General features: G+C 39.4%; 1 protein-coding gene across 2 annotated transcripts in view; it reads left to right on the forward strand.

The window, feature by feature from the left end:
• Positions 1-9,285, forward strand: part of PID1 (phosphotyrosine interaction domain containing 1) — a 175,722-nt gene extending 166,437 nt beyond the window's left edge. For both annotated transcript variants that reach the window (XM_074963862.1, XM_074963863.1), the window contains one exon: positions 1,569-9,285. In XM_074963862.1, the coding sequence (XP_074819963.1) occupies positions 1,569-2,045 (477 nt within the window). In that variant the 3' untranslated portion in view covers positions 2,046-9,285. The remainder of the gene's footprint in view (positions 1-1,568) is intronic.
• Positions 9,286-11,701: the final 2,416 nt, after the last annotated feature.

Here is an 11,701-nt window from a genome sequence, read left to right on the forward strand (position 1 = left end):
CACGAACATTTATTGGAGAAGAATAAAACTTTTTGTCTGGAAATGTCTGTTATGAAATTGCTTGTTTGACAGGCATGATTAAGCCACACTATTTTGTAACCTTATTTTTTAATCATAGCCTAATTTAGGTCTCTGAGTGGGTATATCAAAGCTTGCAGCAAAACCCAGAATTATTTTTGAAGATTTTTGCTTTGTATGAAATATAAATTCAGTATTCCTTGCAGCTGTATCTTTAATGTATTTAAACGTGTGAAAATCTATTTTTTCCTTTTTTTAAACTTAGATAAAAAATAAAAATATAATACTATAATTTATAGAAATTAAATTGTACAGTGCACATTATTATTTACAAATGTGTCTAGTCCTGGTAACTGTCAGAGACAGGACAGTGGTCCATTTGCTTGATCTATTATAGTCTTATGTGCATTATATTTAAAATCGGACAAAGTAATTTTGCTTTTATTTTTATAATACTAGTTCTTAAATGCAACTTGCAGACAACAGTGATCGAGGGTAATACTATGTATAAATTATATTTAAATGGTATTGACCATCCTAAAATGTAACTTTTCCCACTTAATAAAAGCTCCATTCAAAATATAATTGAGAAATGTTTCTTGAAATATAAAGATTTAGGTGCATTGATTCTTTCCCATATGCTATATTTAGAATTTTGATTTGGGCTGTATAATGAGTTAGATTTTGGCATGTGAAACAAATTTTAGTCGAGGCTCATCATTTTCCTGTATAGACGGGATAACACGATTCTTATTTTTGAATATTTACCCGATGGAGCTAGACACTGAAGCAGAGAGAGCTGGTGTGATTAAACTAAGCTAGATTTATTACTGTGGGTTTTTTAATGGCACATTTTCTATAAAATTGAAGGAGTAAATGCCTCAGCCCTTTAGCTAACAATAGAAGATGTAGCATTTTGCATAGTTTCTACATATTTCTGGATAATTATGTAAGTAGAAGCAGTGGAAGAAACATAAACAAGATCATTCTGAAAAATGCATTAGAATAGTTGTGTTATTATCTGTTGTGGTTGTGCTCTTCTGACCACATTGTGTTCTTACATTATTATACTCTGTGTATGTCTCGATGTAAGTAAAACTACTGTTTAAAATGTATTTAACAAAAATAATATGAACATTATAAAAAAGAAAAAAGAAACTGTGGGTAAGCACCATGTTCCAGTTATCTGGCCTGTGGGCCTGATCCTATTGACCATACTTGCATGATCGGTCCCATTGGCTTTATTGGACTGCTAGCATGAGTGAGAGTATCAGCATTAGGCAGAGATTTTCAAGAAGCTTAAGAGAATTAGATGCCCAAAATAAACTGAAATTCAGTGAGAGGCTCTTAACTCCCTTGAAAATCCCAGCATGAATGACTAAAAATACTGTTCTGAGAGGCAAATCTGTCGCTGTCAATCAGAAAACTTCATTTGAATGTGTAGAAAAAAAATCCATTGTTCCAGGTAAAGAACTCAATTTGCGGGATGGTAGAAATGAATATCAAAGACTATTGTTGACATCACATCTCATTTTGCTTTTTCTTTGTAGGTTACATATTTGGGTAAGGTGTCCACAACAGGGATGCAATTTTTATCAGGCTGCACAGAAAAACCTGTCATTGAATTATGGAAGAAGCACACACTAGCCAGGGAGGACGTCTTCCCAGCCAATGCCCTTCTGGAAATCCGACCCTTCCAAGTCTGGCTTCATCACCTGGACCTCAAAGGCGAAGCCACAGTCCACATGGATACCTTTCAGGTGGCACGTATTGCCTACTGCACTGCCGACCACAATGTCAGCCCAAACATCTTTGCTTGGGTTTACAGGGAGATCAACGATGACTTGTCCTATCAGATGGACTGCCATGCTGTAGAGTGTGAGAGCAAGCTGGAGGCCAAGAAGCTGGCTCATGCCATGATGGAGGCCTTTAAGAAGACTTTCCATAGCATGAAGAGTGATGGCCGGATCCACAGGAATAGCTCATCTGAGGAAGTGTCTCATGAATTCGAATCTGATGATGGCTGACTGAACTCATTGATAGTACAGCAAAGGCAGAAATTGCCTAGGGAATAGGAGCTGATAGATGAATAAGCAACAACTGATATCTGGAATTAAAAGACGGCCAAATACTTGGCTGACCAGCTTTTTAAATCAAAAGAGCAAATCAATACCTAAAGATATGCCTCATTAAAGTAATTATGTTACATTGAAATCTGCTGCTGTTGTAAATGTGAGAAAAAGCTTTTTCTTTTTTTTCTTTTTTTTTCTATGTCACTTCCCCAACCCGTGCACCATCAACTCTTTATAGCCTGGTATAGTTCAGGTGTACAATCTGAAGTTGATTCAGTCCAGTTTGCCTTATGAAACTCATCAAGCAATTTTAGTAGTAGATTCTCTGGGATTCATAGCTGGGATCTGATGCTGCTATGCAGCAGCAAGTGGAAAAGGGAGCCCTTTGGTTCAGAAAAACGAATCCCTTTCCATGTCATGTTGCAAAATCATTTGACCTTACCTAGGCTGAAACAGCCATTCATAGGCTTTTTGACACGTGGCCTGACATTCTGAGTTTATTCACATTTCACAGATTTTTAAAAAGATGCTTATATTTACACATTATATCATATGCTATCCTTTATTTTATTCATTTTGTCTATTTTCTTAATGTACCTGCAGCCACTCGTCTCCCACCAAGCACCATTAATTACAATTTCCAGGATACCAAAAAGGGAAAAAAAATCCATGATGGCTGGTAATACCGTGAGCCAGCTCCATTATTTTTGCTGAGAGTTGAGTGACATGTTGCTAAGACCCGTGGTCTTTCACCAGTTGAACTGGGACTTATGATCCACCTCAGGTCTGAAGTGATATGAACATCATAGGCTTAACTCCACAGTAGTCTCCATTACCAACCTAGCGTATATAATTTGATGTAGCTGGTACTGCTGGGTCACAAAAGCCAGGGGTGTGTTACCAATAGCAAAAGTGTCTCTGACAGTGAAAAGGCACTGGTCCTTTTAAAGTCAGGTTTGAAATAATTGAGAAGTTCACATTAAGATATCCTGCACTTTTCGTGGTCCACGGACAAAAAGGTTCATAACTTTTGTAAAGGCAGAAAAAAAATCATACAAAAACAAAACCTTTGGTTCACTAAATGTTTTTAAGGCCAAGAGCAGATGAATAGTTTGCAGGTAATGCTGCTCCTTGTTCGTAATCATGGTAATGGTAGGGGCACTAGGGCACCTTACAGAAGCCTTAAAAGAAAGCTATGTGTCTGTGTTCTGTGTGTGTATATATACATTGTGTGAGAGAGCATATGTATGCCTGTGTGTATGGCCAATGTTAAAGCATGTAGATTGAGCATGGAGACATGTTGAGGGGGACCCACAGCTCTTGAAAATATGCTTGTTGCTTTCCAATGTATGTAAACTATTCTCCAGCATAAATACATTCATACTTTAATAAAAAATATGTTTGAGTTAAAGCTATGATAGTTTTAGGCTCTGTTTCCAATGCAAACTCTCTGTTTTTGCTTAAAGTACCTTGGTCATCCACTGATGACAGATGTTTTTACAAACACCAATTAAACTGATTAAAAATTGTTATAGGCTTATTTATATATACACCCACCCCAACAGTTAATAGGATTAAAATATTAATTTATTTACATTTAAAACATTATATTAGTTTCCAAAAGGGGTAATGGGAATTTTTATGATTTCCTGTTGGGCTGAATTATTACTATCTAAGATCAGCTTTTAACTTTTATTTTAAGGTCTGTAGACACCAGTTCATACTTTCTGCTTTCCAGTAGGTGGCAGAGATTTTTCTCCAGGCAATGAGTCTAACTTAAGAGCCCTATTGACCAGAAACAGTACCTTGCCTCCACTACCATGGAACGGTTCGGGTCTGGCATCAGCATCCAGTATGAAGAACAAAGAAGCTCAGCAAGTTCCTCGAATACTTTGGTATTGTATCTTTGAGTGCCTGCTGCAGAGAAATGATCCAGAGTACAGAACTCTGAGTCTGGAGAGCCTAAATTTGATTCTCAAAGTTGAGATTTCCTTCTCCTCACTATGGCTAGTAAGAAGTTGGGTTACTCTACAGTCTTTATCTTTGCTTTAAAAAATAAATCTGAACTCTGTTAGGCAGGTATGTCTCTTTATGGTCAAAGGCAACCTTTCTTCAACTTTGGGTCAAATTCTGCTCACTTCCTCAGAGTTATAGCCTGCATTTAGCTATTTTGGGACATTTGGCAGCCAAAATTGCTGTCATTCAACTTCTCAGATCCATTCTCTGGTCCTTTTATAGTAATCCCAGGTGTCTCTTTGACAAGGTTCAATGGGTTCTCCTGATTTCACCACTACTGATTATATATCTTACATGTGTGTTGGCAGGAGACAGGTCCAAAAAGCCAGAGCTTGCAATTTTATAAGGCTATTTAAAGAAATGCATCTTGATTAAGCATTACAAAATCCTGATTAAGCATTAAAAAAGTTGCCAAGCCATGGAGCCAGATTTTTACTAAATGGAGCCCTGATGAATGTGTGATGGCTTTTTGTCCTTTATATCTTGCATCATTTTCATAATGTATTGGAAGAAGGTTGCCAAAGCTAAAAACAGAACTATAAATAATAACTGATATAATTAAATATTTGTATACCCAGAAGGTAGGACTAGAGAACATTGCTGTGGGCTCTGTTGTTCCATATAATATCGAGTTTCTGAATTTTCTGGCACTCGTTTGTTTGTGTCAACGTTTAACATCAATTGTTGTATTTAATAGATTGTTATGGTCCTAAAGGTGCTCGTTGGGCCATATGGCAATAAAAGTTTTACATGCAAATAAAGGGCAGTAAATAATCCTTAGTATTTACTTATCAATCAGTGGTATGTGCCACTATTGAGGTGTGCACTCTGATCATTTGTATTGTGTTGTAAAATATTCCCAAATTACCTGTATTAAGTGATTTCAAAAGGAACATAAAGAAACCAGTGGACCTGGTCCCATTATAGACACAACATTTACCTTTTAATCAACATAACAATGGGATAGAATTGGAGACAGAAATAGTTACTGTTACATTTATATTCACATTCTTACAGCATATTGAAAACTGTTGAACACATTCCCTTTTCCCAAATCACCAAGAGGTTCTAGGTCTAAGTTACACCAAGGGTAAGTTAAAGGGCAGATTCTAAACCTCTGCAAACAGTGCTGACTCCACTTTCACTAAAGCAATGCAAACAGTGCACTGGACTCCAGTAACTAGACAGATACTTAGGGACTTATTCCAACATAGCTTTATTCCCCATTGCTCCTTAAATACTACAGTCAAGTCTCAATGCGCCATCTCCCTCCCTAACTTCAACACATTTAATTGCCCATGAAAGAGGAGATGCGTGTCCTTCTGGCTAATCTGGCTGTTTGCAGTTGTCAGAGCCTCCATGACCAGGAATGCCAGCAAACTCATTATAATGCCACCTAGTTGGGTTTGCCATTGATTTTAATGGTAGTAGGAGTAAGAGATCATTTAAATCAGTCTGTCTGATCTGAAAGTTTTGTGTGAAGATGCTTCACAGCTCTAAATTTTCACCTGCTTTAGTAAATAGTAAGTTCATGAAACAGAGGATGACTTCACATTCTGATGATACCAGTACAGTCCTGCATTCAATGATGGGAAGATGGAAAAACATGTTCTGTGATACAGATTGCCATCTCTTGTCTCTTGGAGTCCCTCCTGCAACACACATCATCAGACAATAGTAAATAAATCTAACCTGCTATAACAGGGGTGGGCAAACTATGGCCCACGGGCCATTTTAAGTCGACCCACAAGCTCCTGCTGGGCAGTGGAGTCTGGGGGTTTTGAAATTAAAAAAAAAAGAAAAGAGTTATTTAAAAAATTCAAAGCCTTCAATTCAAGCAAACAAACAAAAATTGGCTGATTTTATGTTTGTTTGCATCCAAATTTTGACTATGCGCCTGCTCTTTCTTATGTTTATACTGGTGTAAACTTGTTGCCTTCAATGGAGTTTCTACTGGCTTAAACCAGTGCATGTGAGAGGAGATTCCAGTCCTCTCTCCTTGATGGCCCTGACTGAGGCTCGGTCTTTGCAAAGCACTTAAGCACATAGTTGACTTTAGCTACATGAATGGTCACATTGCTTAAATGAAACTACTCATGTGCTTAAGACTCAGTGCCCCAGAAATCACTGGATCATAAGCTAAATCGAGAATGTTACTCCTATGTTTGTCACGCCAGGTGCTCAGACCCAGGGTAGGTCTACACAGCAGCGGGTAGGCTGACACATGATAGCTCAGCTTGAGTGAGCATGCTATAAATAGCAGTGTGCACAGCGGGCACAGGTAGCGGCTCAGGCTAACCACTTGAGTACAAGCCTGCCCAGCCCTCGGGGTACATACATAAAGGGGCTAACCTGAACTGCTGTTGCCTCACAGCTATTTTTATTGCACTAGCACAAGCAGAGCTAGTGTGTCTGTGCTGGGAAGTACACTTCCAGCTCCCATGTAGGCATATCCGTAGTGGGGAGGGGGATTATTTTAGATACATGGTTTTAATGAAGTTACAATGATTTATACCAGCTGAGAATCTTACATCTAATATGTCACCAACTCTTGTGATTTAATGCCACTCTCGCAATAGTTGGTGTTTTTATTAAACCCCAGCTCTCAGAAGCATGACGTTATGTGAGACTCAGGTCTTGTCTTTTAAAAAAGTCAGTTTTCAGCCTTTATGGTTGTGGAGGAAAGCTTAGAAATGTGCCCCAAGTGTATTCTAAAGGCTCAAAAACTAGATAGCAAGTGAACAAATTTATTATTTTTTAAAATCTCGTGATTTTTAAGCCAATCTTACTTTTGGGGGGGGTCCTGGCACATGATTTTTGAACATTTGGGATAAACTATACTGTATATGAGTATGGTTTTATATACTCTCTAGTATAAAAAAAGCTATGTGAGACTGAAGAAAAGTTCACTAGAACAGATTTTTGCAAGTCCTGCTTATAATATAGAAACAGTTGCTGATACTAAATTGATTAAGTATTTGTGAAATGGGCTTGGCTTTTATTTGTTTTTTAATTTGTTATTAAAAGAATGTAAATTTTGTAAAACTATCAAGTTAAGTATATTTTGTTATGAAGATCTTAAAAGACACAGATATTGTGAAGGTAACGTTCTAAAGTGCATCATAAGTGCATCATTTGGGATGTATAAGTAGGGGCATAGCCAGCAGATCGAGGGATGTGATCGTTCTCCTCTATTCGACACTGGTGAGGCCTCATCTGGAGTACTGTGTCCAGTTTTGGGCCCCACACTACAAGAAGGATGTGGATAAATTGGAGAGAGTCCAGCGAAGGGCAACAAAAATGATTAGGGGTCTAGAGCACATGACTTATGAGGAGAGGCTGAGGGAGCTGGGATTGTTTAGTCTGCAGAAGAGAAGAATGAGGGGGGATTTGATAGCTGCTTTCAACTACCTGAAAGGGGGTTCCAAAGAGGATGGCTCTAGACTGTTCTCAATGGTAGCAGATGACAGAACGAGGAGTAATGGTCTCAAGTTGCAATGGGGGAGGTTTAGATTGGATATTAGGAAAAACTTTTTCACTAAGAGGGTGGTGAAACACTGGAATGCGTTACCTAGGGAGGTGGTAGAATCTCCTTCCTTAGAGGTTTTTAAGGTCAGGCTTGACAAAGCCCTGGCTGGGATGATTTAACTGGGAATTGGTCCTGCTTCGAGCAGGGGGTTGGACTAGATGACCTTCTGGGGTCCCTTCCAACCCTGATATTCTATGATAACTTGTCCTTTCTAGATTTTTGCTGTATTACATTTCTTAGCTGTGCTAAGGCAAGAGCAGAAATTAGTTTCTCAGCCACCTGTCAGAATGTTTAAATATGGGGCCGAATCATTAAGCAAAACAAATGTTCCCACTCAGGTAAAAGAAGGAAGATTTGGCCGATCTGTTGAGAATATTATTTTCATACCATAGGGCAAAAATCAATTACATTTAGACATGAAACATCACAGTTAGGTTTCACTTTCAACTAGTTTGCCATGGGAACTCACTGTAATAAAATGTATAACAGAGATGGTTTCTAATTGAAGACATTTTTTCTACCAGGATGAATACAGCTTGTGAACCCACCAGTTTAGTCTGATATACGCTAATATAACTAAAGTTGATGGCTGTGCAGAATAGCCTTGAAAGCTAGTTTCATCAATAAAAAGGAAATGCTCTGTTTTCATAGTCAAAAACCAGATGATGATTATAGCAATGAGGCATCCTCCCAGCCATCCCACTGCTGCTGATTCTCAGGAATATTTTGCTGCTATGTTAGCGAAGGGGTTGCATTAAGGTATTCTGTCCTAAAATTGTTTGTAAGACGGGTTAAAGATTCTAAGTGGGCCATCAAGGAGAGCAGCATTTTGATCATTAAAACCTGAACTTCAGCATGGAACAGGGCCAGTCTTTAACCACAAGTATTTTCATCAGTGCATTTTATGACCATAAGGAAGGAGAATATGCCTAATTATGCCTAGAACTGAAGGATCTCCGAAAACTAATTCTAATGGAGGAAAATATCTGATTCCTGTTCATACTGTATGTTTTCTATGGCTCTGAGAGCAATTGAGGTAAAGTCAGTTTTCTTGCACACAGGTTTTTTGGGGTGGGGGGGGATGGAGATTTAATTTGTTTCCTGTTTAAAAAAATATCTGAAACATAAAATTAATATGCTTCTCCCTAAAACTCTATCAGTGAATAACTTCTTTTCACATGAGAAAACAATTGTACATATCTAGTGGATTACATTTAACATCCCTAAAATACACCAGTAAAAGATTTGTGACTTGGGGGTGGAGGGTTTGAAATAAAGAGGAAACCTCAGATCAATCGATCAGATTATTTTACAGTTCTCACACGCTTGTGAGTTCTGGGGCTCCAGTACTATTTTGTTCACAGTACATTTTCTCTAAAATTTAAGGATCTGTCTATAGCCAGATATTCTTTTATGAAATGGCCACATTTTGAAACAAGATGTTTGTTAATACAGTAGTTTAATAACTGTTTTGTGGGGAAATTGTAAGTATACATATAAAAAGGAATCCTATGTGCTGGAATTCAAATAAATTGTGCATCTGATAACATTAATAAACTTGTAAAAAAGTTTTTTCCATAAAGGAAAGCAAAATAATTTGTCTATTAAAAATGTTACTTTTCATATGTTACATGCATTGTTGACAAACATAAATACAGACTATTTACCAATTCTGTGTCCAGTTGTTTTTATATGTCTTTAGAAAAGAGATAGTTGTGCTCATGTTCCTATTGACTTTAATGGAGCAGGGAGATGGGGTAGGACTGGACCCTAAATTTCCTGCGTTATCTTCTGCATAATTTGAGAAGTGAACTGTAAAGTATAGGGTTGTCAGCTCATTGAATAGGGAGGTATAGCTGCAAATTTCTGTCTATCAGGAGAAGACTTTGCAAGAAAGCGGTACAGAGGTGAAAATAATTTACTAAGGACATTTTCCCACTGTCATCATTCATCTTTTTCTAAAAGGTCACTCTTTTTACTAAATTAATTAAAAGTCCTTCCTTCCTTCTAAGATTTACAATTATTACCCTCAAAACGTTCTTGTTTAAAGAGCTTCACTCCAAAATATCAGTCAGCCTCCCCCCAGTTCTTTTATTTGCCTTGTGCCAATTTGAGTAAGTTCAATATTTAGACTTCTGTTGTGCCCCTATCTCCATCCACACACCAGTCTTCCCCATTGTGTGTGGAAGAGAGTTCAGCTATCTCCCTGGCACCATCCCCCGCTGCTTCAGAGTTTGCAGAGGCCACTCTGTGCAGTCTGCAGTCTACACTGGGTTGTATACCAGTGGTGCTTGTGTAAGCAAGGTGGAGGAGAATGGGCATTGTCCCCCTTCCAGGCCCATGTGTGTTCCCCGGATAAGATGATGCAGACTCAGGCTGTATGATGTATTCTGCACAGCTTCCCCTGTCCCTGGGTTCTGAGCAGTTTCAGCCAGGAGCAGTCCTTGGCTGCGTGGCTTTGTTACAGGTTGGGGGGCCCTTTGCGAGCAGCTGAGCTCAACCTTGCCTGTGACATAGCAGCTATCCTTCAGCTGGTCCTGGTGTGGCAATTTAATTATAATTAGTGACCCCAGCTGTGAAGGGATCAGGAAAATACTGAGGAGGGATGGGGGAGAGCTCACTTAGAAAGGACCCAGGACAGAGAAGGTAGGGTGCTCCCTTGCTCTGGCAAGGGCCTGGAGAAGGCAGACTGTAGAGAGCCACAGAGATGGAATAAATCCCTGTGGTGCGCATGGGAAAGGGGGCAAAACACAGAGAGGCTGTCTTGAGGGGTCTGCCCTCTGGCAGAGAAAGAAGGAGCTTGGAGGATGTAGGGAGAAGTCAGAGGTCTAGGAATCAAAGGAGAGGCTGTGTTAAGCACAGGCTGTAGGGAAGTAGCACAAAGGCCTTGAAGGTAACAAGTGGCCCAGGGAAACAGCAGTGTGTCTGAAGGAGCAGACCTAACTGCTTACCATAGGGTCCCCAGGCAAGAACCCAGAGCAGGTGGTGGGCCTGGGTTCCTCTGCAAGACCAATGTAAGGACTATTGAGCTAGTTAGGGTAGGGATGAAGAGTGAGCCTAAATGACAGGCTGAAGAATAACCCTAGAAGAGATAGAAAAATATTTTGTGTTGGGACGTTTTTGGCCTTTTAGTTGTACTCTTTTCACCCCAGACAGACGGGACGCAGCTGGAGGGCTGAGTTGTGACAGAATCAGGCCATTGCAGGGCCAAAGAGGCAACCAACAGGAGGCACTAGAGGCGAAGACCCTACAATGCCTCAAGCTGACAGAAGGAGATGCTATGGTGGTGAGTGCGACTGCCTACAGCCTCCAATGAAGTAGGCTGCATTAATGTCACCAGTTCTCCCATTAGGACTCTCTTGTTGTGAGTCATGTTTTAAAGGCTAATTCTGCCCTCAGATACGTATGTAACTCCCATAATCTCTCCTATACAGCTCCTAGTTTTAATGAAGGACAGAACTCCAAATAGGGTACTTTACTTTCTGAGGGTGAACTGGATGCCTGCAAGTCTGGGTTAAATTGATCTGTGTACTTTGACTAGCTTCCCACAAGCAATCTCTTCATTGCAAATTGGTAGCCTGATGACAAGTCACTTAGTGGCTCCACGGGACTGTTAGCAGAGATCTTCTGTTAAGTCAAAATGATGGAGGGTTCACTGGAATGAATAACCATGGCACTGGACAACAATACAGCTGATCCTACAGATGCAAGTGCATTAGTGATGCTACCTTCTTTTAATTGTACAGGCAGGCACTTCGAGATGACTAGTTTTTGACAACTGGGAATATTAGTCGAGCTAAGAATACTGGCCCTCAACAAATAGTGAATTACTACCTTTTTACATGGTCTTGTAAGCCTGCTTTTTATTGGAGAAAATGTACCTCCTCACAAGTTGATCTGTCACTCTTTCTGATAGTTATGGGCATAGGGAATCAACTCCATGGACTGGCTTCTTCCCTCCCCTACAACAGTTCTAATCCTATTAAACGCCATTAATTTCAATAGTGTTATGCCAGTGAAAGTAAAAGGAGTACCAGGCCCCATGCTTCTGCAAGTGGTATCTGTT

The sequence above is a fragment of the Natator depressus genome, chromosome 9, assembly GCF_965152275.1.
Source record: "Natator depressus isolate rNatDep1 chromosome 9, rNatDep2.hap1, whole genome shotgun sequence".
NCBI classification, from domain to species: Eukaryota; Metazoa; Chordata; order Testudines; family Cheloniidae; genus Natator; species Natator depressus.